This window comes from Pipistrellus hanaki, assembly GCF_964339955.1.
Source record: "Pipistrellus hanaki genome assembly, chromosome: 3".
In the NCBI taxonomy this organism is placed as follows: domain Eukaryota; kingdom Metazoa; phylum Chordata; class Mammalia; order Chiroptera; family Vespertilionidae; genus Pipistrellus; species Pipistrellus hanaki.
Window position 1 is genome coordinate 73,464,049 of NC_140505.1, and position 27,742 is coordinate 73,491,790.

The 27,742-nt window shown below is 39.6% G+C and overlaps 1 protein-coding gene across 2 annotated transcripts; it reads right to left on the reverse strand.

Annotated features, from left to right (window-relative positions):
- Positions 1-1,275: 1,275 nt before the first annotated feature.
- On the reverse strand, positions 1,276-27,742 carry MTRF1 (mitochondrial translation release factor 1). Of its 2 annotated transcripts, none has more exons than XM_084876560.1 (11): positions 27,603-27,742; positions 27,336-27,516; positions 24,169-24,594; positions 19,888-19,979; positions 18,448-18,529; positions 18,203-18,310; positions 14,006-14,178; positions 13,043-13,160; positions 9,793-9,929; positions 8,133-8,231; positions 1,276-2,830 (listed from the first exon to the last, which is right to left on the reverse strand). In XM_084876560.1, the coding sequence occupies exons 3-11, from the start codon at positions 24,584-24,586 to the stop codon at positions 2,714-2,716; spliced, it is 1,344 nt and encodes a 447-aa protein (XP_084732686.1). In that variant the 5' UTR covers positions 24,587-24,594; positions 27,336-27,516; positions 27,603-27,742; the 3' UTR covers positions 1,276-2,713. The 2 variants fall into 2 exon arrangements, with proteins under 2 accessions (XP_084732686.1, XP_084732687.1); XM_084876561.1 differs by lacking the exon at positions 1,276-2,830 and adding an exon at positions 5,895-6,002.

The window sequence follows — 27,742 nt, forward strand, 5'->3', positions numbered from 1 at the left end:
ACTCTATCAATACAGGGAAGCAGTGAAAATGCAGAGACAAAGAAACAGATCACAAATGACAGAAATGGAAGAAAGCAAACGGCTCTATATAGAGTTCAAAACCATCGTTATAAGGTTTTTTTCTTAAATTTTCTAGAAACTGCTGACAAATTTAGTGAGATCCTCAAGGATATGAAAAAGGACCAACTAGAAGTTAAGCATACACTGACTGAAATAAAGAATAATATACAGAGATCCAACAGCAGACTAGAGCTGTGGTTGGCAAACTGCAGCTCTCGAACCACATGCGGCTCTTTGGCCCCTTGAGTGTGGCTCTTCCACAAAATACCATGGCCTGGGTGAGTCTATTTTGAAGAAGTGGCATAAGAAGAAGTTTAAGTTTAAAAAATTTGGCTCTCAAAAGAAATTTCAATTGTTGTACTATAGATATTTGGCTCTGTTGACTAATGAGTTTGCCAACCACTGTACTAGAGGATCACAATAATCAAGTCAAAGACTTGAAATACAAAAGAAGCAAAAACACCCAACTGGAAAAGCAAAAAGCAAAAAGAATCCAAAAGTATGAAGATAGTTTAAGGAGCCTCTGGACAACTTCAAGCATACCAATATCCAAATTATAGGGGTGCCAGACGAAGAGAGAGAGCAAACTGAAAACCTATTAGAAGAAATAATGACTGAAAACTTCCCCCACCTGGTGAAAGAAATAGATTTACGAGTTCAGGAAGTGCACAGAACCCCAAACAAAAGGAATCCAAAGAGGACCACACCAAGACACATCATAATTAAAATGTCAAGAGCAAAAGACAAAGAGACAATATTAAAAGCAGCAAGAGAAAAACAGTTAGTTACCTACAAGGGAGCACCCATAAGATTCTCAGCTGGTTTCTCAACAGAAACTATTCAGGCCATATGGGAGTGGCAAGAAATATTCAAAGTGATGAATAGCAAGAACCTACAAACAGATTACTCTACCCAGCAAAGCTATCATTCAGAATTGAAGGTCAGATAAAGAGCTTCATAGATCAGAAAAAGCTAAAGGAGTTCATCACTGCCAAACCAGTATTATATGAAATGCTAAAAGGTATTCTTTAAGAAGAGGAAGAAGAAACAGATAAAGATAAAAATTATGATCAACAAATACATATCTATCAACAAGTGAATCTAAAAATCAAATGAGTTAAAAATCTGATGAACAGAATAAACTGGGTGAATATAATAGAATCAGGGGCATAAGGGAGTGGACTGACAATTCTTGTGGGGAAAGGGATATGGGGGGTGCAGAAAGAGACTGGACAAAAATTTTACATCTATGGATGAGGACAGTGGAGGGGTAAGGGCATGGGGTGAGGTGGGAACTGGGTGGAGGGGAGCTATGTGGGGAAAAAGAGGAACAACTGTAATTATCTGAACAATAAAGATTTATTTATTTTTTTAAATAGTCAAGCTAAAAAAAAGAAAACTATGACAGAGGCTTCACTAGAGGGTGAATCACGTTTTTGTATGAATTTAGAAGCTGAGAAACAAGAGTTAAAGAAGGGATTAGATCAGAGCAGAAGTCAATCCCAACATGAAAAGGAAAAGTGAAAGAAATGAACAGTCAAGGACGTAAATCTATCTTTGCAATATAGCTGGCATCAAGAAATGAAGAAAAATGGTGAATTAGAAAAAGAGATTAATAGGCTTAAGGAGTTTTGAGAAGATTCTTGGATTCCAGATGTTCTTCAAGATGGGCTTGGAAATAAAGTGAGCCTGGCCACCCCCCAGAGCAGGCCTCAGTGCTGCCAGCAGAAAGGTCATGTGAATGAGCCAACCCCAACATCGCCCCAGGAGTCAGTGTGCCAGTGTGGGGACATAGCTGGATGACAGAATCAGACCCACATGTTCCGTTACTAGAATAGTGCATTGAGAACTGCTTTATCGGCAAGTGTGTAAATGACTCTGTGTAAGGAAACTCGGCCTGTTCCTCCTGAGTAACTCATGTGGCCCAGGCCATCCCTCTAGTTACTTATTTTCTTAGCCTCCTCCTTAGTGAAAGGCTGTTCACAATGCTAGGTAAGCTTTCTTCCCTTGACAAGTCTACCAGCACAGGATGATGGCTGGGAAGCACCAGGTAAACCATCTTCTTGCCGAGTAGAATCCTAATCTTCATGTTATTAAATCATCAAAAACACTTTGTTTATGAGATCATCAAAATTAATATTTGGTTTTCAAAGAAAAAGAAATGTAATTGATTCATTAAAAAACATATTTGTAAGCTGACTGGGTGGCTCAGTTGGTTGAATCATCATCTTGTACACCAAAAGGTTGTGCCTTCCATTCCCAGTTGGAGCCTATTGTGCAAGGTGTGATCAATGTTTATTTCTCTCTCGTTCTCTCAAATTAATAAACATATCCTCAGGTAAGGATTAAAAAAACAAAAACATTTGTAATTATTGTGCATTTTTACCTGTATTTTATGAATAGTCTCAAAGATTCCCATGCCTCTGTCAGTTTCCTGACATAAGTCCATCTCACTTATGTAATTATCTATAATAATAAAAGTGTAATATGCTAATTAGACCAGATGTCCTTCTGGAAGAACTTCCAGATGAAGCTGGGGCTGTGAGGGAAGCCTGGGTCCCAGGTGCCAGAGGGAAGCCAGTGCCAGCAGCCGGGATAAGGAAGGCCTACTCTTGCACGAATTTTGTTCATCGGGCCTCTAATAAATAATAAATCAGCATTTTGTTGACTTAAGATTTTCATCCAAAAACTCAATAACAGCTTCTTCATCTGCTGATTGAAGCAGTCTCTGAATTAGCTGATCCAGGCACTTCTCCCCACATAAAAATTTCTGGTAAAAGAGAGAAATTTTTATGAAAATCTGATCACTAGAAATAAAGGAGAAATGAAGAAAAGAATTAGGTTATTTTTAATTCTTTTCTTTACAGTCATTTTTTAATAGCAACCAAGAATTACTAAGCCTTTCTAATAAAAGGATAATATGCAAATTAACCATCACTCCACTACAAAAATGGTGGCACACATAGCCACAAGATGGCAGCGCCCAGTCCTCTCAGCCTTGCCAGAGTCCCTCAGACTAAAGGGTCCTGAGTTCCATTCCAGTCAAGGACACGTACTTCAGTTGCAGCCTCAATCTGCGTCATTGGTTGGGTGCGTGCGAGAGGCAATCAATAGATGTTTCTCTCTGTCTCTACTCCTCCCTTTAAAAATATCGTTGGTTAAGAATTAAAAAAAAAAAAAAAAAAAAAGACTAAATATAAGATTAGTTGATGCCAACAGCAAAACTTGAAATGTTCTGTATTCCGGATGTCAACACTAACGTATTTCTATGAAGCCAATGTCTATATTTGGAGCATTTATGAAATATGAGAATGTGCTAATTGACTAATCCCACCAACTATTACACAAAACTTCTATATCACGGATGTGGGAGGGTCCAGGTCGGACTGAGGGGCATCACCCCCTTCCCCCCTCCCCGCCAAGTGCACGAATTTGACTCTTCTAAAACCTTACTAATAGTCTACTGTGGATTCAGAGCTTTACCAGTAACCTAAACAATCAATTAACACATAATACATTGTATGTATTGTACACCATATATGTGCACTGGGCCTCTCGTTACCTAGATAAATAAAAATAAAAATAACCAAAAAGGAATTTACAAAAATACTGAGTGACCTTACATACCCTAAGGATAGAAATGTTCAGGGCTACTGCCACCATCCTGGCAATGAAGCTGGGCCTCAGGAATAAATGAATATGGGAATTCATTTAATCAGGATTTTCCATCCAGTTTTCATGTTTGCTCCTTTCAATTGTTCAGCCCCATTTTTTCTCTCACTGAAGATTGCTTTCTCCCATGACTAAAAATGTGGCTTCTAACCTCCTGTAAACTTTAAGTACTTCAGATTTAGCCACCAAGGGGAGGATGACCTTGTGTGTCTCCAGTTTAAAAATCCTAGGGAGGAATTCATTGGATGGGACTTGTTCAGATTTCCTCTCCAAATAAATCAAGTATTGTCTTGGGTCGGGACCATGATTATGTCAGAACAGGGAAGTGCCATCAGGGACTATGTGGATGGACTAGGGAAAAGGTCAGGGTCTAGGGGTGTCGAACTCAATCAGAGAAGGGGCCAAAATCTAAAATCCAGCCTAAATCGCGGGCTGAATGGTTTACTGAACAGTCATAAACTGACAATGTCATAAACTGACAGCGGAGTGCAGTGATGACAGCGCGGTGCGGGCCACATTGCAAGGCCTGGCGGGCTGGATTTGGCCCGCGGGCCTTGTGTTTGACACATGTGGTAGAATAATGAGAGAGCAGTCCCACAGACATCTACTTTCTCTCCTCTCCACCCCTTCCATTCTGTCTTATAGCAGTTCCTCTGGACCTAAGGCCCTTGTCACTTTTCTTTCCACATCCACAACTATTCAGTTCCTACGCTAGTGTCTTTCCTGCTTGCAGATTTTAATGTTTTACTACAACATTTTTTATGGCATTTTTTCCTTTCACTAATATGGAACATGTTTTTTTTTCCTCCCTAATAAGCTGGTTAGTGATTATTAGAGCATACCAATATGATTTTCCTTATCATTTCTGTGTTTGCTGTGCTTGTTTGGTTAGTAATAATACGTTATTATTTAGGCCAAAGTCAAATATTTTGTAAGTATAAAAGCCAGTTATCTGCTCCTGCTTCATGACTGAATACTATACTGAGCACCTACCGTGTTTCCCCAAAAATAAGACATCCCCTGAAAATAAGACCTAGCGCAACTTTGGGAGAAAAAATTAATATAAGACACTGTCTTATTTTCGGGGAAACAGGGTATGTGCCCTTCTAAAATATATTACTGGTCATAAGAATGCCACTGTCTCATAGAAAATTGTCACCACTACTAGAAAAAGAACTAAAAAATTATGGTATAATTAGGACAATATGGTCAAATTACTGCATTTCCTGAGGAAAGGGAAGTTAGTAAATATTTTCTCCTTTACAACATGGCATTTATGTTTCCTATGTAAGGCAGCCATAATTGCTGAGAAAACAGAGGAAATGGCATAAGATACACAGAAATTTCTTAATACTAAAAAATCTAGCCCTGGCTGGGTAGCTCAGTTGGTTAGAGCATCGTCCCAATATGCCAACGTTGAAGGTATGATCCCCAGTCAGCATGTACAAAAATCAACCGAGTGCATAACTAAATGGAACAACAAATCAATGTTTTTTTTCAGCTCTCTCCCTTCTGCTCTCTCCCTCTCTCTAAAAATCAACCAATCAATAAATAAGTAGACATTTCTCTTGTAAAAATAGGACTTTAATTTTGAGTTCAAAATGGAATAGAATCAAGTAAAAGAGCCCCTAGGTATCACATGGCACCGAGGAAAAGGATAAAATCTTCTATTTCTTGCTTTTCCACATAGTCCTATATGGGAACTGCCCCCATCAGTGGAAGAAAACGGAAAATTTCCCGTGTTTCATCATTACTGTATTCATGTCATGGTCCTGGTTAACATTCCAACCAAACTGACATGATCTTTCCCCAACAGTTAACTGTAATACCTCGATCTAATGAATGTATGTTATGGTAATGCAGATATATTATTGGGTCGGCAGCTAAGTAATTGCGGGTTTCACACATATATGGCTTCAGTTGAATTTTTAGTTTGCAGACGTAGTACAAATGTAAAACACATTTTGTTATTTGATAGTTGGCTATTCAGCTGTTAATCAGTAAAAAAAAGTTTTTTGATCTGTTTTGTAGTTTTCGTTTGGCGTTCGTTGAAAAATGGAAAATCAAAAGGAACATTTTCGTCATATTTTGCTTTTTTATTTCCGCAAAGGGAAAACGCATCGCAAGCTCATAAAAAGTTATGTGCTGTTTATGGTGACGAAACCTTAAAAGAACGGCAGTGTCAAAATTGGTTTGCCAAATTTCGTTCTGGTGATTTTTCACTCAAAGATGAAAAACGTTCTGGTCGTCCAGTTGAAGTTGATGACGCCCTAATCAAAGCAATAATCAATTCAGACTGTCACAGTACAACACGTGAGATTGCAGAGAAGCTTCATGTATCACATACATGCATTGAAAATCACTTAAAACAACTTAGCTATGTTCAAAAACTCGATACATGGGTTCCTCACGAACTGAAAGAATCACAGTTAACGCAACGCATTAGCAGCTGCGATTTGCTAAAGAAACGTAATGAAAATGATCCATTTTTAAAACGACTGATAACTGGCGATGAAAAATGGGTTGTTTACAACAATATCAAGCGGAAAAGATCGTGGAGCAGGCCAGGTGAACCAACTCAAACAACATCAAAAGCTGATATTCATCAAAAGAAGGTTTTGTTATCAGTTTGGTGGGATTACAAAGGAATTGTCTACTTTGAACTCTTACCACCCAACCGAACGATCAATTCTGATGTCTACATTGAACAACTAACGAAATTAAACAATGCAGTTGAAGAAAAGCGGCCCGAATTGACAAATCGAAAAGGTGTTGTATTCCATCATGACAATGCAAGGCCACACACATCTTTGGTCACTCGGCAAAAATTAATGGAGCTTGGTTGGGATGTTTTGCCACATCCACCATATAGTCCTGACCTTGCACCATCTGATTACTTTTTGTTTCGATCTTTACAAAACTCCTTGAATGGTAAAAATTTCAATAATGATGATGATGTCAAATCGTACCTGATTCAGTTTTTTGCTAATAAAAAACAGAAGTTTTTTGAACGTGGGATTATGATGCTGCCTGAAAGATGGCAAAAGATCATTGATCAAAATGGGCAATACATTACAGAATAAAGTTATTTAGTTCCATGAAAAAATTGTCTTTGATTTTCTTTTAAAAATCCGCAATTACTTAGTTGCCGACCCAATATATAAGATGCCCTCTAGTGTATACACCTTTCATAATCCTCTCCCTTAACTGCAGGCAGAAACTGTGAATATGATGGAATATCACTCCAGTGATCAGTTTGACTTTAAGTTAAAAAGGGGTATTTATACAGGTGGGCCTGAGCCATTTCTACAAGAGGTTCAAAGTGAAAGAGGACATAGGAGGGGGCCATATAGCAAGCAACTGTGTGGATCTTTGGGAGCTGAGAGTATCGGTATCCAGCTGATGGCCAGCAAGAAAATGGGGGCCCCTCTCCTACAATTCGAGAAAATGCAATTCCGCCAACAACCACATGAGCTCGGAAGAGGGCTCTATGCTCCACTGCCAGTGGTATAAAAGTAGCAGATAAAATTTTGTACAGTACATAATGCTTGATAATGATAATAAGCTTGTTACTGGCTAATGAATTTACTATACTATACTTTTAATTGTTATTTTTAGAGTATACGCTTGACTGATTAAAAACAACATTTTCTGTAAAACAGTACGCCTGGTTTACACCAACAGCAGCCTTACACATCTAATGTTTACCATGTCTTTTGATTGCAGCGTTTTCTTTTGTGTTTGATTTAACTAAGTGTGTAGCAGACCATACCATCTGGGTTTGTGTAAGTGCATTCTATGATGTTTGCACAATGATTAAATCGCATAACGATGCATTTCTTACAACATGTCCCAGGGGTAAAGCAGCATAAGACAATATTTAAAATATATTAATGCCCTAGCTGGTTTGGCTCAGTGGACAGAGAAATGGCTTTTGGACCAAAGGATCCTGAGTTCGATTCCAGCCAAGGGCACATGCCCACCTTGCAGGCTCAGTCCTCAGAAGAGGGCGTGTGGGATGCAACCAATCAATGATTCTCTCTTATTATTGATGTTTCTCTCTCTCTCTCTCTCCCTCTCCCTTCCTCTCTGAAATCAATTTAAAAAATTATTTTTTAAAAAGAGTAGCACCCTTGAAGCTTACACTGTTTAAAAAAAATTAAATCATTGTGGCTGTATAACAAAGAAATTAGAACTTATAGGATAGTTGTTCCCAACTGGCATAAAGACCATGATTCTTACCAGTAAACTAATAAAAATGTTTGCAAATTTTAAGGTACTAACATAAATTGATTTAATGATTTAAAATTATTTACTGATATTTTAGACATTACTCTCTAGAATTTGACTATACTTTCTTGAAAAGTCAAAGGTACATAAAGCATACTCAGTGTTATTACCTTAATGTCACGAACTTCATATGCTATCCTGTGGTCAGTGACTCTGTCCTGGGTGAAATTATATGTCCGAATTCTCTCTGACTGGGCTCTTGTTCCTACCTGTGCCATAATAAAAAGCAATTCATATTTAAACTTTAAAATTACCTCTATTACAATGAAAAAAAATTACTTTCCTATTTTAACAGCTTAAATATTTTTTAAAATTATATATACATAGTGGCAAAGAGCAATTTATTTTATACCCCCAATACCAGGAAGTTATCAACTTATTTGCATTCTTAAGTAGGCTTAGGATGCCTGGATTTACATATCTAGTCCCGCCCCTGCCGACACCTGGGCTGATATGAAGGCCAAGCTGACAACATGTCTGCCATCTTGGGGAAACATGTTCCCATGGCTTGGCTCTGCCAATCGTCTCGGTCTCAGCTGGCAACAATTAAAAGAAATGCTCATGTGCTTTCCCAGACAGCCCTCTACAGCCTGCCTCGGGAGGTTGGCTGTGGGAGCACACTGACCACCAGGGGACAGCTCCTGCATTGACAATTATCCCCGGGTGGTCAGTGTGTGTCATACAACTGGTTGACCGGTCATCCAGTCAACCAGTTGGAATGGTCAGAGAGGGTCTTATATATATACTAGAGGCCCAATGCATGAAATTTGTGCAAGAGTAGGTCTTCCCCCAGCTGCCGGCACCAGCTTCCCTCTGGCACCCAGGATCTGGGCTTCCCTCACAGCCCCAGCTTCGTCTGGAAGGTTGTCTGGAAGAATGCCCAGTCTAATTAGCATATTACGATTTTATTATTATAGACTAGTGGCCCAGTGCACAACATTCGTGCATGGAGGGGGCGGTTTCTTCAGCCCGGCCTGCAACCTCTCCAATCGAGGACCCCTCGGGTAATGTCCAACTGCTGGTTTAGGCCTAATCGGGATGGGGCCCAAACCAGCAGTCAGACATCCCTCTCGCAATCTGGGACCGTTGGCTCCTAACCACTCACCTGCCTGCCTGCCTGCCTGATCACCCCTAACTGCCTCTGCCTTCACGATCACTTCTAACTGCCCTCCCTTGCCAGCCGGATCTTGCCACCAACTGCCCTCTCCTGTCTGCCTAGTTGCCCCCAACTGCCCTCCCCTGCGGCCAGATCTTGCCCCCAACTGCCCTCCCCTGCCGGCCTGATCTCACCCCCTACTGCCCTCCTCTGCTGGCCAATTTGGTTCTAATTGGTCAGTTTCTATGCCAGTCAGCATCAAAAGCTCTGTCTCCTAGGCAACCACTGTTGACCCAGATTTGGTTCTGATTGGCCAGTTTCTATGCCAGTCAGCATCTCTGGGCCTATCAGTGGGGCCTGATCAGAAGGTGTGGCTGATCAGTAGTCCCGTGGAGGCCTAGAGGGAAATGGACATAGGGCTGCTGGCCTGGCTATGAGGAAAAGAGAGAGGCAAGTGCTGGTCAAAAGTTGCCTCAGGTGATACAGATCAGCCCGTTTCTCTCTTCAGATCTCTTTCAGGGCCTGATTCAAAACCCCCTCAGCAGTCACTGCTGAGTCACTGGGCCTGCAGCCACAGTAGTCAGCGCTGGGTTGCCATAGCAACCTTTGGTCATGCTCTGTCGTTACATCCTGGCTCTTTATTATAGAGATGGCTTATACCAAATAAATCTTACCTGTAGTTTTCTAGCACTTTGTTGTTGACACTTGTCTTTCTCAATCATCTGCTGATAAAGTCTAGCTCTCAATACACGCAAAGCTATTTCTTTATTTTTTATCTGTGATCTTTCTTGTTGGCATTCTACTACAAGCCCTGAAAAATAACAGGAATTAAAGGTAAAAATTGTAGCCTCCATGAGCCAAATTGAGATAGAAGTGAGGTGTCAGTTATATTGTAGTTCAATACAACTGGGAGTCGGTGGTGAAGAAGAGACAGATTTAAGGAATATTTTAAAGTTCCCCCAGGTTAATCAGGAAAAGATCACAAAGGACTAAGTACTTTTTATTATTTCTTATTTTTTTAGATTTAGCATATTTCAAAACTTACACTTGTTCTGATAGTAATAGTGAAAGATGGTTAGATTCTTTTTTTCTTTTTTAAAAATATATTTTATTGATTTTTCACAGAGAGGAAGGGAGAGGGATAGAGAGCTAGAAACATCGATGAGAGAGAAACATCGACCAGCCGCCTCCTGCACATCACCTACCGGGAATGTGCCCACAACCAATGTACATGCCCTTGACTGGAATTGAACCTGGGACCCTTCAGTCCACAGGCCGACGTTCTATCCACTGAGCCAAACCAGTTTCGGCAAGATGGCTAGATTCTGATACCTAACTGAGATATTTCCAATGAGAAAACTGAAAGGAGTCACATCTGCAAATGGTTACACAAACTTTCATTCCCACAGCTCTGCCTCTCCATCCCAGCTCATCCAGAGACTTTTGTAGCTCAATAAAGTGCAAAATACTGTCACCCCCAATATAGTGCTGCTCCATTCTCTGTCCTATTAGAGAAGTCAGCTTTTCCCCTTTAAATTACAAATATACATAAGAGCTGGTGCTTAAAAATAAAGGGAAAAGGGACTTTATATATAGTAACCAATGGAAAGAAACTATTCAAACTCTCTTTTTTTGGTTAATTCTCACCAGAGGATATTTTTCCATTGATTTTTTAGAGAATGGAAGAGAGAGGGAAAGGCAGAAAATCGATGTGAGAAACATTGGTTGTCTCCTGCATGCACCCGACCAGAGCCTGGGCCGGGGAGGAGCCTGCAACCAAGGTATGTGCCTTTGACCGGAATCGAAGTCCGGACCCTTTGGTCGAAAGGCTGACACTCTATCCACTGAGCCAAACTGGCCAGGGCTCAAAATCAAAGGAAAAGTTTATAATGAATGTTTTTCAGTTGTCTTGGTTCTAAAGACAACTGATCAACACATCTAAATACACATTTTCGTTAGCCATCTTCCAAATTTGGGTGGGTTTGACCCACTGTAGAGTCCAGTAACTAGCCCAAATGGAGCCCTGGAATGGTGCCTTGAAGCTTTGGGCTGCTGTTCTTAATTTTGTAGCTATCACTCTAAGATGTGTGTCCAGTTCTGCTCCCTGGTACATATGTAACAGGGAGCCAGCTGCCCTGATAGGGTGGTAACTATTTTGCAGATTTTTAAAATGTGTATAAAATTCTACTCTCAAAACTACTGTCACAGGGTTGTGCTACCACATTATTAATTAATCCTGAAACTGCTACTGGCTTTATCTTCTTGTCTTCTCTTTTTCTCTAACATTGTCCCTGACAAAAACAGGCTGAACTCATTAAGAAAGCATGCAAGCTGAAACCGGTTTGGCTCAGTGGTAGAGCGTTGGTCTGCGGACTGAAGGGTCCCGGGTTCGATTCCGGTCAAGGGCATGTACCTTGGTTGCGGGCACATCCCCGGTGGGGGGTGTGCAGGAGGCCGCTGGTCGATGTTTCTCTCTCATCGACATTTCTAGCTCTCTATCTCTCTCCCTTCTTCTCTGTAAAAAATCAATAAAATATATTTTTTTTAAAAAAAAAAAGAAAAAGAAAGCATGCAAATTCCACACTGTGCTAAGCCAGTGGGTAGAAACCAGATAAGAGACTCAACAGGTTTAAGCTGGAAAATGCCACTAGGATGAAAGAAAAGTGAACTTCACATGAACTATGACTAACTGACATACTAACATGACCGCAGGGTGAGGGCAGGGAGATATTCTGCCAGACACATTTTGGACTGTGTGCAGAAGGAAGACGATAACTGCGCACGTCCTCGCCATCCTATGGAATGTGTGCCTCCTGGAAAAAATTTGATCCTCTAGGTTTTTTACTTGTCTCTTAAGTCTTACCCTGGTCCTTTAAAATTATATAATATTACTTTGTTTCACTATTTACCTACTTCTTATATAAAAACAGTGAAGACTAATTGTGCCAAAATACTCATCTACTACATTAAGTAGTGAATATATACTCTCATACTTAATCAGATCTGCTTATTAATTAGAAACACTGAGATAATTACCAGAAAAGAAATAGCTAAAAGAGTTTAAAATGTTTGCCTCTGAGTAAATTTAGGGTCAAGGAGGGAAGGCGGAGGAGGAAGAAAAGGCCCAGGGAGCTGTTATTTTTTGTTATAGGACTTTATCATTGGACTATTTTTTGTTTTTAAAGCCAACATTTTAAAAAATACTGATTTCAGAGAAGAAGGGAAAGGGGGAGAGAGAGAGAGAAATATCAACGATGAGAGAGAATCATTTGATTGGCTGCCTCCTGCACGGAGATCCAGCCTGAAACTGGAGCATGTGCCCTGACCAGGAAATGGAACCATGACCTCCTGATTCATAGGTTGACACTCAACTACTTAGCCACACCTGCCAGGCTATTATTGGACTTTTAAAACCATATACATGTAATATATACATGTAAAATTGAGTTTAAAAAGAAAAGAAATTTTAAAAGTTTAAAAACCTAAAAAATGATAGAAATCTTTAAAATCACATTAAGGACTTCAAAATTACCTCGTAGTTTAACAAAATTACCGGTATTCAAGGTAATCACGTTCATGCAGCAGAGCCTAATGAAGCTAGCAGTCAGTCTACACGGTGATAAAATCACAATGGCACATCCAATACTACTTGCAAGTTTGTTTTTAGGCTAGGGTACATCTGGCTGTTGAGCCCTGTGTAGCATACTTAGACAGCTTCCCTGAATAGGTCCACTCACTCTCTGCCTCCTTTGAGAGGTATCTTTCCAAACAAGAGAGAAATATGAAATCATTGGAAACCTCAGACATTTAACCCCAATGCCACCTTTAAAGAGTTTTTGTAAGGAAACAAACACACATGACTCTTTCCTTCTAAATGCTAAATAGTTTTATAAGACATGAAAACAGATTAAAAGACTTGCTTACCTGTGGGGAGATGGACAAGTCTGACAGCACTATCAGTTGTATTAACATGCTGGCCTCCCGCTCCTTTGGCTCGAAATGTATCTATTCGCAAATCCTTAGGGTCCACTTTCACATCTACCTAGAACAAAAAATGTAACATAAATTCTACACTCAACAAATACTTCAATACTAAATTTATTCCAAAAATTTTCAAATAAACTGTATTGCTTTGTGTCATAAATCATAGCTATTCGACTAAGAGGTGAAATAAACTCCCTATTTCAATGGATACTGTTTTTTAATATTGACTTAAGGTTATGCAATCTTTCAAGTCTCATCATCTGTCACCCACAAAGCTACATTAGATAGAAAATTTATAAAATATGTATGTAAGTATAATATATCTATAAAGTTAATACTTATTATTCCAATTCTGTATTTGCAAATTCACCTACTTCCTAAAATTTATTTGTTCCCCAAAGTCAATTATTACAGCACTTTCACAGTCATTAGAAGACATGCACAGAACAGCAAAACTTCACGTTGCTGCACATTCCGCTTTTTTTTTTTTTTTTAATATATTTTTTATTGATTTCAGAGAGAAAGAAAAAGGAAGAGAGAGAGAAGCATTAATGATGACAGAGAATTGATTGGCTGCCTCTTACACAGCCCCTCCTGGGAATCAACCTGGGAATGTGCCCTGACTAGGAATTGAACCATGACCTCCTGGTTTAAAGGTTGACAATCAACCACTGAGCCACATTTAAAAAGCTTTGCGGATTCTGTTTTATGCAGAGAACAAAACATCTTGGTCAGAGATAAAAGGTGTAACTTTACCTAGGGAGGAGTTAAGGATTTCTCAAAAGTGACTATAAAGTTCGATAGGTAACCTTGAAAAATCACTGAATTTCCTAGAAGCTAAGACTTTTCAGTGTAACAAACATTTACAAAGAGTAGGTTTTCAATGCCTCCTGGTGAGGTTACCTCATGTGGTTGAGGAAGGACAATAACTGACATTGTTCCTGTGTGAATACGCTGCATCCTGGACGACAGGCCCACCTCAGGGATTCGCTGAACTCGGTGAATCCCACCTTCATACTTCAAATGCTTATAGACATTGTCACCAGAAATTCGGGCAGCTGCATGATGTAGCCCACCTAGGAAAAAATATCTAGAAATGATTAATGATTTCTAATTTGAAAAGGATCAAGATCTTAAATGTCCTTAATCTAAGGCCTGAATGTGAATATAGTTCCTTAAATGAGAACATAAAGTAGATACAAAATTATTTTCCAAATGTAAATGTATTAATATATAAAAATAAACACACCAAAATATTAGGTATGGTTATTTCTGAGGAACAGAATAACAACAGATTTTTGCTTTTTATACTTTTTTGTTTCTAAATTTTCTATAATAAGCAAGTTTTACTTTTAAAAAATTACTATTAGAAAAAAATACTGGGACATTTTCTTCTTGAATTACCCTATGCCACCTTAAGTTAATATGGTGCCATACATAAAAGAATGTTCAATTACATAATAATGTGATAATGATAAATAATATAGGGCCTCCCAAGTTTTCAAGAATCTATTGAAATATAGCTCTTCCTTAACTGTTGAATGGGAAGATTATCACAAAATAATCTTAATGCTAGTTTCTTATCAAATGTGTTTTTTAAAAATATTTTTGTGCAATAATGTACAGATAATAGAAAACCACATGAAACAAATGTATGGCTTAGTTACTTCAAGATCAAGAAAAAGAACTTTGTCAGTCATCCTAAAAGCTCTTTCACATGCCCTTCGAAGTTACAATCTCTTTCCTTTCTCATGAGTAACCATTATTCTGAGTTTTACTCCTTTTTTAATAATAATTGTATTACCTGGCCGAAACCGATTTGGCTCAGTGGATAGAGTGTTGGCCTGCGGATTGAAGGGTCCCAGCTTCGATTACGGTCAAGGGCATGTACCTTGGTTGTGGGCACATCCCCTGTGGGAGGTGTGCAGGAGGCAGCTGATTGATGTTTCTCTCTCATCGATGTTTCTAACTCTCTATCCCTCTCCCTTCCTCTCTGTAAAAAAACTAATAAAATATATAATAATAATAATAATAATTGTATTATCTGAATGTGCTGCCCTAGGCACCACAGGTAGTCTTACCATTTTAAAAAGTTTGATTATGTATTTTAAATCTCTTCATTCATCTCTCTTTCTCTCCCCCTCCCCCCTCCCGCCCCCCTACAAATTATCTGTTGAGAAATCGGCTGTGACCTGTAGAATTTCCTACAGTCTGGTTTTGCTGATTGCACTTTTTATTTATTTATTTTTTAAATTTTTTTTTTTTTTTTTTTTTACAGAGAGGAAGGGAGAGGGATAGAGAGCTAGAAACATGGATGAAAGAGAAACATCGATGAGCTGCCTCCTGCCCACTTCCTACCGAGGATGTGCCCGCAACTGAGATACATGCCCTTGACTGGAATCAAACCTGGGACCTTTCAGTCCAAAGGCCGACGCTCTATCCACTGAACCAAACCAGTTAGGACTGATTGCATACTCTTGGTGAAATTCAACCTGTGCTGTTGCCTTCTCTATTGTCTGCAACTGGGCAGCTAGATCCAGGTACTAGAGCAGACACCAGCTTGAGCTCCTTGGTAAGACTATAGGAAGCACATAATGTCTGGTTCTCTCTTTTTATGGACCTGACAGCCTTTGATGCTTAATTGTAAAATGGTGATAGTCTAATTCTATCATTTTTTTTTCACTTTTAAAATATTTATCTATCCCATTTGTCCACCAACCAGGTCTGAAATATCATGGCTGACATGTACACATAAGGAACTATTTGACATTGAAATTGGGACTCAAAAGAACTGTTGGCCCAGAAAGGAACTCACTACAGACTGATTCATTTGCCTCTCAGCATAACCATTATGGCTTGCTGCAGTTTAGGTTCTTACAAGGGTATTTGTTGGATCACATGATCTCACACATCTAGAGGAAATAATGAACAACATAAACTGATGAACAAAAACAGACCCAGAGAAAGAGAAGCAGTGATCAGAGTCTCAAACCTCAGAGGAAAGGAAGGGAGGGTGGGGGTAAGGGGAAGAGATCAACCAAAGGACTTGTGTGCATGCATATGGGCCTAGCCAGTGGCCATGGACAAAAAGGGGGTGGGAGCATATGTAGGGAGGGGCTTGGGATGGGAATGGGGGGGATAAGAACAATTATGTGAGACTATAATCAATAAAATAAATTAAAAAATAAAAATAGAAAAATAAAATTAAAATATTTATCTATTTATCTACATACCTATCTATGTATATATATATTTGTATTGCTTTCAGAGAGGAAGGGAGATGGAGAGATAGAAACATCAATGGTAATAGAGAACCACCAATCGGCCACCTCCTGCACACCCCCAGTGGGGATCAAGCCAGCAACCAGGGCATATGCCCTGACCAGGAATCGAACCTTGACCTCCTGGTTCATAGGTTGCTGCTCAACCACTGAGCCATGCCAACTGGGCTCTTTTTCACTTTTAATTAAAGTGAATTTATAAAGAGATATTCCCCTTGTCTACTATTTGATTACACACTGATACAGTTATATAGGAAAGGCAGGATTAATGCTTGATTCTATCCCTTTACTCGTTTACTAATATACCTTTCTGTTCTATTGCTTTATAGAGAATGGAAGGGAGGAAAAGAAACATGGATGTGAGAGAGGCACATTGATTAGTGTTGGAAATCCAATCTGCAATCCAGGTATGTGCCCTTGAACCTGAGACCCTTTGGTGTGGAGGATGTCATTCAATTCCCTCTAAGGGCACATGACTTGGTTTAGGGCTCGATCCCCAGTATGGGGCATGCAGGAGGCAGCTGATTAATGGTTCCTTCTTTTCATTGATGTTTCTGTCTCTCCCTCTCCCTCTCTGAAATCAATAAAATATATATTTAAAAAGTTTATTTATCAAGTCATATTCTTATTAATAAAATCAACAGCTTTCTATTCCCTGTCAAGGTCTGTTCAGCTTTCAAGGATGTTCAAACTCTACCCACTCAAGCCTATTTCCTATTACTTCTCATCACATAGGAAAGTTGGCTGGCTTACTGTCCTACACGCACACCAATCTTTCCCACCACCATGCTGCTGCTCAGGGCGTTCCTTCCTCTGCTCTCACTGGCTGTATTCAAAATCTGTACTAAGCACAACTTAGTTATGCTATATACTGGTTTTCATTTCCCTAGATTGTTTAACTTACATTAATCCTCTTTCTCCACTTTGATAGTTTGTGATTTATTATTCATGACCCCCTCTGTCTACTACAGTGTATCACTGTGTAACCAAGCAGATAACTACTTCCAGGTGGATTAAAAGAATGGGAAGAAATTACTATTAGAAGTTCTGATTTAACATACTTAACATACTTGCAAGTTTAAAGGCTTGCATTGTTTGTTATTATTTATGTTGCTTAAGTTTTTATCAGCTCAAGTAAATGGAAAATTTTTGAAATAAAGATTAATGACTAACGTCTGCATTCCCATAAAAATCTAACATATCATTAGCCATTTAGTCTAATTGGAAAACCATTCAATTATACATCATATAAGTCACAAAGTTCTTCAGAGTAAAATGCTTAACATACCTTTGATTTGAACAACAAAGCAATGCTTTTCCAGACAAGGTACATGCCTATCCTCCACAGGGAAATGTTCTCTTCCTTAGATATTCCTTTCTGGGAGGACATCTCCCTCCCTTCCATTCCTTCTCCCAGTAAAAACTCTACTATGGTAAGCCACTGGATGTGTCTAGGTCACAGTATTTAGCACATACAGATCAAATTTAAAAAAAAAAAACAGGGCCAGGACCAGTTTGGCTCAATGGATAGAGCGTCGGCTTGGGGACTGAAAGGTCCCGGGTTCGATTCCGGTCAAGGGCATGTACCTTGCTTGCGGGCATATCCCCAGTAGGGGGTGTGCAAGAGGCAGCTGATCGATGACTCTCTCTCATCGATGTTTCTAACTCTCTATATCTCTCCCTTCCTCTCTGTACAAAACCAATAAAATATATATTTAAAAAAAAAACAAAAAAAAACAGGACTAAATGGGTCTAATGAAGCTCAGAGAAAAAATATTTTTCAGTATCATTGGTGGACAGAATTCTCAACTAGACCTACCATAATCAGCAGGTGTATAATTCAGAAGTTCAAATTTCCAGTGTTTATAGCCTGAATAATTCTGGTACATGTCAAATATTTCCCGGGTAAATTGTTGGCAGATATCACCTAAAAGACAACACAAAAAATATTGAGTCGGCACAAATTTCTAAGAAAACCATTCTTAATTACAGGTTATAGTGTGTCAAATCAAAGTAAAATTTAGGTATTTCTTAGATTATTTACAATAAAATTATTTTACAGACCTCCAGTAGTTCTTCCAGATGTCACCTCTAAAATAACATCATTTTCATCATATTTTTCCTTTGGCACTAAACTCTGGAAAAGCTAAAAACAGGAAAAATTATAAGCATTAGTATGTTCTATATATGTATATAGTATATACACTGTCATTACTTGAACTTAGATAAAAGACCCAAAAGTACTTGTTTAAAAAAAAAATCAGTAATTAACAAAGTCATATAGTATCCCAATGAGGTCTACTCCTAAAATGCTTTATTAAGTAGACCTACAATAATTAAACCTAAAGCAAGTGGTAAACTCATAATAACAATGAAGTTACTTGTCAGGATGTTCTCTACGATGCTACCAGACTAACTTAATTTTCTAAAATGCAGAAGTTTAGATCAAAGTCTAGTGTTCCATTCAATTTTCTTCAGAGTCTGCCTAATAGTTCTGAACAGTAACTTCTTTCACCTAATGAATAAAGTAAAGCTTTGGAAGTCTTCATTTCACACATGACTGCACATTTTCTCCAGCCACAAATGACAGTGAGCACTAGGCTATGCCCTGCCTTCTCAGTAAAGTTGCTTTGTTTAAAGAGGATGTTGAGGACTCCCAAGATAAGGTTCAAATAGTTTCTTAGCTGTGATAAAAAAAAAAAGGAGCAGTCTAACAAAAAAAGTAACCAACTTTCCTCTTAGGAAGAAAAGGTAAGTAATTTTATTTTTATTATTACTAAAAGGTCTTTCAAATCAAACTAAAAATACCTATGGGTCATACTCCCTATTGTCAATTTTCAAAATACTCCATTTCTGCTAAAAATGATCTGGTCTATGGGAGAGAATATTAAAGTCAGACATCTTACTTTGATTAGCTGGTTAAATACCTCCACCTCATCCCCTTCAACACTTCACAAAGCTCCTCCACAGGATTCCCAGAACAGGGGAGAATGAAGGCAGGAGATGGCAAATATGACAGAAGGAAACATGGTGTACAGTCCTGTGATTTTAGACAAATCATCCATTGAGCTATAAGAAGCTAAAGACTTTGTGTTAACCAACTGTCTCTAGATCTTTGGATTCATTCCATTTTATCTGGAATGCAAATTTTCAATCCTTAATTAGCACAATCACCATGAACCATTCCTCCTTTCTAAGACTTAAAAATCCCTGATGTTTCCTCCTGGTGAACTAAATATCTTTATTAGCATGTGTTTCCTTGCCTGGAAAGTTAATAGATTCAACTTTAGAATATTGCTGCTGGGAGGTGGGGGAGTTTTTATTCTTTGATACCTATCACAATTTCTTCAATCTCATTCTGCAGCAAATTACAGCACTAAACCCAATCTAAACCCTTATCATAAGAAAAGATTTAATAACTGAGGTTTGAAAAGTACTTTGAGCACCAGTGCATAACCTAGCATATACTAACACTAGTAAGATTAGTTACCTTCTGAAACATACCTTACTATATAACATGTTAATTTTTTGAGCAATGGTTTGCCTCTCTTCCAATGCAAGTTCTTGTAACTGCTTTTCATCTTGTTTATCTAGACCTATAAACAGACAACAGTAATGATAATAAAACTTTTTAAATACTTATAGGAAAACTCTTAAATAGCTACCTAATCTCTGCTTATTAAGTTTTATTTCAGTTATGAAGCAAGGAATTATACAAAAGAACAGTTAGAATAGTTAGAGAGTATCAATAGACAAGTATTTGTAAAGTATGTCCAAAAATTCCTAGGTTTTTTAAAAGAAGCATGATCTTGCCCAAACAGCTCACTATTTGAATGTCTATAAGTAATTATAGAAAACAAAGATTAATCAAGCAGGGACTGACTACTTAAATATAAACCCAAATAAGATGTTTTGGAGTAAATTGGGTGGCCATTTTTTGTCTAAAGGTGGTAACCATTACCCAACACACTCTGAATACTCTAGCATGGCTAAAGCTTCCATTTTTGTAGAGTATATGTAGCCGGTATCACTATCCTATCTAATAAAAGGATATTATGCAAATTAACCGCCAAGCTGTCACAAAGGTGACAGTGCCCATAATCACAAGATGGCGGTGCCTAGTCCTCTCAGCCCTGCCAGAGTTGCCCAGTCCTGGGGGGGGCAGGGGTGGTTGCCACCGAGTGCAGGCAGCGTGATCAACCTGGTGGAATGCTTGTTTCGTCGCCATGGCACCCAGTCATGGATGGGCCTCTGGGCTGTGGAGAGCCTCTGGGAGCCTCTGGGCAACGGGCGCAGAGTGGCCAGGCGCTGCAGAGAGCTACTGGCACATGGATTCATGTGCAGGGCTACTAGATATTATAGAATAGCAGAACCATAAGCCTAAAAGAGAGTTTAGAAACATTGCTTTTCTTTCAATTTCTGCATATTGTGAAAAAATTTCCTAAGAGAAAAAATATTAAAACAATAGCAATATTAATAAATACTTAAAATACTAAAATTAAAAACAGCTCTCACATCATATACAAAATTAACTCAAGTAAATCAAAGACCTAAATGTAAGAGCTAAAAATATAAAACTCTTGGAAGAAAACAAAGATATACTACTTTGTGACTTCAGATTATACAATAGTTTCTTAAATAATATGACACCAAAATCACAAGCAACAAGAGAATAAAAAGATAAATGGACATCATCAAAATTTAAAAGTGTGTTGCTTCAAAGAACAATCCACAGAATGGGAGAAAAATTTCTGTAAATCAACTATCTGATAAAGAACTTGTGTCTGGCTTTGGCCAGACAGCTCAACTTGGTTAGAGCATCACCCTGACATGTAAGATTAGGGGTTCAATCCCTGGTCAAAACATATAAAAGAATCAGCCAATGAATGCATAAATACGTGGAACAACAAACTGATGTCTCTCCCTCTCTCTCCCTCCCTCTCTCTCTTCCTCCCTCTCTCTCTCTCTCTTTCTCTCTCTCTCTCTCTTCCTCACTCTCTCTTAAATCAAAAATAAAAATAAAAAGAACTTGTGTCTATAATATAAAAACTCTTACAAATTAATAACAAAAAGACAAGTAACAATAAAGGATCTGAACAGTCATTTATCCAAAGATGATATGACAAATAGGCACACACACACAAAAATAATCATTATTAATTACGGGAAGTCAAATGAGCCCTTGCCAGTGTGGCTCAGTTAGCTGAGCATCATCCCATGCACTTTAAACGGTCACGGGTTTGATTCCCTGTCAGTGTACATGCCAGGATTTTGCGCTTGGTCCACAGAAGGGGACATGCAAGAGGTTTCTCTCTCACATCATGTTTTTTTCTCTCTTCCTTTCCCTTTCTCTCTCTCTGTAAAATAAATAACATATTTAAAAATATATGTTTTTTAATTTAAAAAAAGAAGTTAAATCAAAATCACAAGAAGATATCACTTCACACTCACTAGGATCACTAGAATCAAAGAGGTAGATAACAAGCATTAGCAAGGATGTGGAGAAATTAGAACCCTCAGACCCTGGGGATGGAATGAAAATGGTGCAGCCACCTGGAAAAGTGTGACAGCTCCTCAAAAGGTTAAACATAGTTATGAGACACTCAGCAATCTATGTCCATACAAAAACTTATACACAAAGTTCCTAGCTGCGTTGTTCATAATAATAAGATAGTGAAAACAACTCAATAACTCAATATTCATCAACTGATAAATGAATAAATGAAATGTGGTATACCCATACCATGAAATATAATTCAGCAATTAAATAATGAAGTACATATACAGGCTATGACATACATAAACCTTTAGAATACTATGCTAACTGAAAAAAGCCAGTCACAAAGGACTATAGGATTCCACTTATAAAATACTAGTGGCCTGGTGCACAAAATCCATGCTCATTAAAAGGGATTAGAGAAAATATTAATATTTTAATATTGCTATTTGCCCTTTCTCTATAGTAGAAGTGTCAGAGATGAAAGAAAATTAGTAAAATGTATATGAAAATCATCTTCCTGACAGAGTCTGAGGTGCACCACAGGACCCAGAGTCAAGTCCCTGCCCACCACATGTGCCTCAAAATCATGCGAGACCCAGACTCAGCCAGCCTTCCCCCACCATTGGGCTAGATCCAAATTTGGCTGGTTCCACCTTTGTCAAGCCCCCTGAGCAGGGTGCACAGCCTTAGCTCCAGCATTGGGGATGGGAAGAGTGGCCTGAGGTCCCTTGTCAAGCCCTGTTGGGTAGGGGGCATGGCCTGAGGTTCCCCATCAAGCCTGGCCAGGTGGGGGGCATGCCTTGAGCTCTCCAATAAAGCCCTGCTAAGTGGGGAGGGGGGGGCACAGCCTCAGGCCCCCCAGCCCAGGGCCAGGAGTGGGGTGTAACCTCAGGTCCCTAGTTAAGCCCCAACTGGGATGGGGGTACAGCCTCAGGTCTCCCATCAAGCCCTGTTGAGTGGGGAGTATGGCCTGAGGTACCCTGGCCCAAAGCAAGGTCCCCCAGCCCAGCACTTGGGGGTGGAGGGGTGGGGGAGAAAGATACTTGATATGCCCCGTCAAGCCCCACCAGGCATGAGACGTGGCCTCAGGTCCCCTGACCCAGTGCTGGGGTTCAGCTTGAGGTCCCCCATCAAGCCCTGCCAGGCAGTGAGTGCAACCTGAGATCCCCTGGCCTGATGCCAGGGTGGGAGGTGCGGCCTGAGGTCCCCTGGCCCAGCACCAGGCAGGGGCTCACCTTGGGGTCTCCCATTAAGCCCCGCCAGGTGCCCCGCCAGGCAGGGGGCATGGCCTGAGGTCCCTCGTCAAGACCTGCTGGGTGGGGGGCGTGACCTGAGGTTGCCTGCAAACTCCACGGGGGACAGGGGGAGGCACAGCCTCAGGACCCTGCTGATGGCTCATTAGGGCTGTTACAGGAACTCAGCCTCTGCTGTGGGTGCAGCCATCTTGTGTTACAGAAACCCCCGCCTCTGCTGTGGGCACCACCATCTTTGTGGCAGAGTGATGGTAATTTGCATATTCCCTGTATTATATAGGATGAAATAAGTAAACCTAAAGAAACAGAAAGTAGATTAGAGGTTGTCTAGGGCTAGTAGGGAAGGGGGTGTTTGGGATGAGATGGCTAAAGGGTGATGAAATAATACCTAAACCAAATAAACCCTTTGATGGGTACTTTTGTGTCCCTGGTATGTAGCACTGTAGGGCAGTGCTCAGTAAAGGTCTGTTCAATAAAGTAAAGCTTCTGAATAAGTCTCCCAGAACCTAAAAACTTCCCAGCAAGCACCACAAGGACCTTAGTCTCTTAGTAGTTGATCTTTAGTAGCTGAAATACTTCAAACATCCAGAATACAAAGTCCTATCCTTTCCAAGTGTAGAGCTTGTTACCTGTAGGCCTTTTAAAGACTGAGTTTTGGGAGCAGGAGCAAGCTGGAGGGGGTCAATGGGAGAAGTAAAAGGGGAACCGCTATAATACTTTCAACAATAAAAATAAAAATAAAAGAAGACTGAGACCTAATCAGTGTGGCTCAGTAATTGAGTGTCGACCTATGAACCAGGAGGTCACAGTTTGCTTTCCGGGTAAGGCACATGCCCAGGTTGTGGGCTCAATCCCCAGAGTGGAGTATGCAGGATGCAGCTGATCAATGATTATCTCATCAGTGATGTTTCTACTCTCTCCCTCTCCCTTTCTCTCTGAATTTCATTAAAAATATATATTTTAAAAAAGACTAAGTTCATTTAACTTAGAAAATCAATCCTGTACTTATACACACACATATCTTTTACTTACTTTTACACATTGATTCTAATTCTTCAATTTCTTTTTCGGCCTCCTGAATTTCTTGGTAAAGGGCTGCAAGTGGTGCCAACTCAGCATGTCTTTGATTCAAGGACCTTTGGTCCCCCTGATTCACAGAGATGTGCTGCAAACACTGACCAAGTGTTTGGTACTCCTTAGTCAGGTCCTCCATATATTTCTGTAATGCTTTATGCTTCCAGAGCATCTTGGTGTTTTGATGACAGAGTCTCTTAGAGCAATTCTTATTTAACAGACTATGGAAAATGTGATTCCTGTTTTGTCTAAAAATCCCCAGCCTTGTATCAAGATGTATCTGTGTAAATTGATGAAAAAGGGGATGGATGTGGCACTGGTGATGACCATGAAGAGATGGAAGTCTAAAGAGCCAAACACAGAGGTGATGGTTCATCTCAGCATCTGAAACAAAACAAATAAACACAATCTGGAAAAAACAACAACAACAACTCTGCAGATAGAATGTAGCTGGAAGGAACCTGAGGAATTCTTGCTCAGTTCACTCCTTGAGCCAGCTATATACATGGTCCTCAAATTCCATCCCATATAATCCTGTACTCATACACACACATATCTTTTACTTACTTTTATCTAATATGCAAATCGACCGAACAGTGGAATGACCTGTCACTATGATGCACACTTACCACCAAGGGGCAGATGCTCAATGCAGGAGCTGCCCCCTGGCGGTCAGTGCAGGGAGCACGGCTCAGTCACAAGCCAGGTTCACTGCAGGCGAGCACCGTGGCTGTGGTGGGAGCCTCTCCCTCTCCTGCCTCCTGCAGTGCTAAGGCTGTCAGATTGCCTGCTTAGTCCTGCTCCCCTGAGCTGTCAATCCAACATCCCCTCAGGGCTCCCGGACTGTGAGAGGGCGCAGGCTGGGCTGAAGGTGGATGATATTCATGCACCAGGCCTCTAGTAACTCACAAAAATAAAAGAATTCCTTAAACCTCTGAAAAGAATGTATTAAAATAAAGAAAACACAAAGCTTTTTTCTACCACTCAACATATATAATTAAGGCAAAAGTAAGAGTGTAACCAATAAATATATCAATAGAATGGATTAAATCAGCTATTTTTCTAGAAAGTATTCAGAATACAGAATTGAGTGCATGAACAAGCACTTGAAAGGTATAATCATTCAAACTTTAGATGGTTCACATATTTTTGGATTTCTGAAGTTTGATGTAAATAACCACTATTTTCTTATATCCAGATGTTCAAGGAAGTCAAGTAATTTAATCATATTATTTACTCAGCTAGACAGAGACACAGCTGATTCTAGAATGCAAGTTTCCTATTGAGAATTCAGTCCGTTCACTTTAAATCACCCTTCAAAAATGCTTCCCTGCCTAAATCAGTGTGGCTCAGTTGATTAAATGTTATCCTGTGTACCAAAAGGCCACCGTTTTGATTCCTGATTAGAGCACATGTTCAATTTGCAAGTTTGGTCCCAGGTCAGGGTGCATATGGGAGGTAACCTATCAATGTTTCTTTCTCACATCAATGTTTCTCTCCCTCTCCCCTTCTCTTTCTCTAAAAATCAATAAAAACATTTTTTTTAAAAAGGATGATTCCTACAGCTGAAATCCTAAAAGAAGAAAGCTTCAAATATTAACAGAAGGTCTGGTAAAAAAAGGGACAATGGCAATAATTACATTTGACCATTGAATAACATGGGTATGAATTACAATGGTTCCAAAACATCCTGATTTTTTTCTCAATAAATATAATCGGCCCTCTGTATACCCTGGTTTTCCATTTGCAGATTCAACCAACCATAGTTGGGAATCCATGGGGGCAGAGAGCCAATTGTATGCATTGTTTTATACCACTTTATATAAAGCATTTAGCAACTGAGATATTGGTATCTGTGGGGGTCCTACAACCTATTCAATACGAGCACTCAGGGATGACTGTAATTAAGTTTGGGGAAGTCAAAAGTTATACACGAACTAGAGGCCCAGTGCATGAAATTCATGCATGGGTAGGGTCCCTAGGCCTGGCTAGCAATCAGGGCCAATCGTGTTCTCCGCCTCTCCACCTCCTCCTCCTCTTGCTCCCTCAGGGCCTGGCCACGGCAGCTGGTGGCCCGCTATGTTCCGCACCACCCCCTGGTAGCCAGTGTACATCATAGCGAGCAATCGAACTCCTGTTCTCCCGGTTGAACTCCCAAGGGGACACTTTTCACATCAGCCATATATATATTTTAAACTGGGGGATTGTTGCCCATAACCCCTATATTATTCAAGGATTAACTGTACAAAACAACATAATCTCAATTGCATTTTCTAATTTTATCTACATGTAAAAAAGGTACAGAATATTTTGAAAAAGAAAAATAAAATATAAATATTTCAAAATATTAAGATGATTTCTAGTTGTGGGATTACTGATACCTTTTGCTTGCTTTCCATTTTTTTTCTACTTTTCAGTGTTTTCCAAGTCTTCTATACTTATAGTATGTATTACTTTTACAATCAAGAAAAGTTACTTTAAAAAACTACAAGTTAAAAAGAAAACAATTACAAGTTAGGTGAAATTGGCTGTGTACAATAATTATCTGTTCTCCCCTCTAGCAGATATAATTAAGAGCTAACAAAAGCATACAATCATTTTTATTGAGTATGACAGGGTTCTAAGAAGAACACTTTGCCCCTAAAATTCTGTGGTTCAAAGTTGAAATAGAGGTAGAGGTCAAAATGTATCAAAATCAACCTTTATCGTCACTGGTGTTCCTACTGCTAGGAGGTGCATTCATATATTAGCTCTATTGATCATTATAAGTCTGCTAATATCATTATCACCTAGAAAATAAAATATTAAAATTTGCAGCGTTCTACTCATGACCTTTAACAAACTGAATCACATTCAAAAAGGGACAGTGGATGAATACATATATGCCCGGTAACCACAAAAGTGACAGTCCTCCAGCGGAAGTTTCTGTGTGCATTTACATCTAAGTCCCAAACACATCAGAGGTGTGTTCAGTTGAAAGCGGACAGAGCAAAAGGATGGTAAACATGTGTTATAACACTTCTGGCTAAAATTTCCATCCCAGGAAGAGTAGAATAATCCTCAAGGTCATGAACCTCAATGTTAAAGGGGCAAAAAACCAAGACGGTTACTCTCTAGGATTATACCTGAGAACAGCAAGTTCTCTCCACACCCACCGCAGGTAACAGGGCTCCGGGTCCTCAGGAACAGTGGTCAGGGTCGGTTCACCGTGAGTGACAGACCTCCCGGCGCGAGCAGCACGTGTAAGCCATACCGTGAACCTCGGTGTAGGGAGTGATCCCATACAAAGGGAACATGGAAAATATGCTGGAGAGAGAAGAAAAAAACTTTTTAAGATCATGAAAGAGAAAGGGATTGTGAGTACTTAAAATGAAGACGATAGCTTTCCTTACTGAGGTCGGAACCTTCTCTAACTCGGTACATTTCAGCCAGAAAGGCAAGGAATCACTTTCACTTCCTGGGTCACCGCTTCCGGGTTAATCATTGATTCCTGTCGTCTTCTTCGTTTTGACACTTTCCCATAGTGATTGGA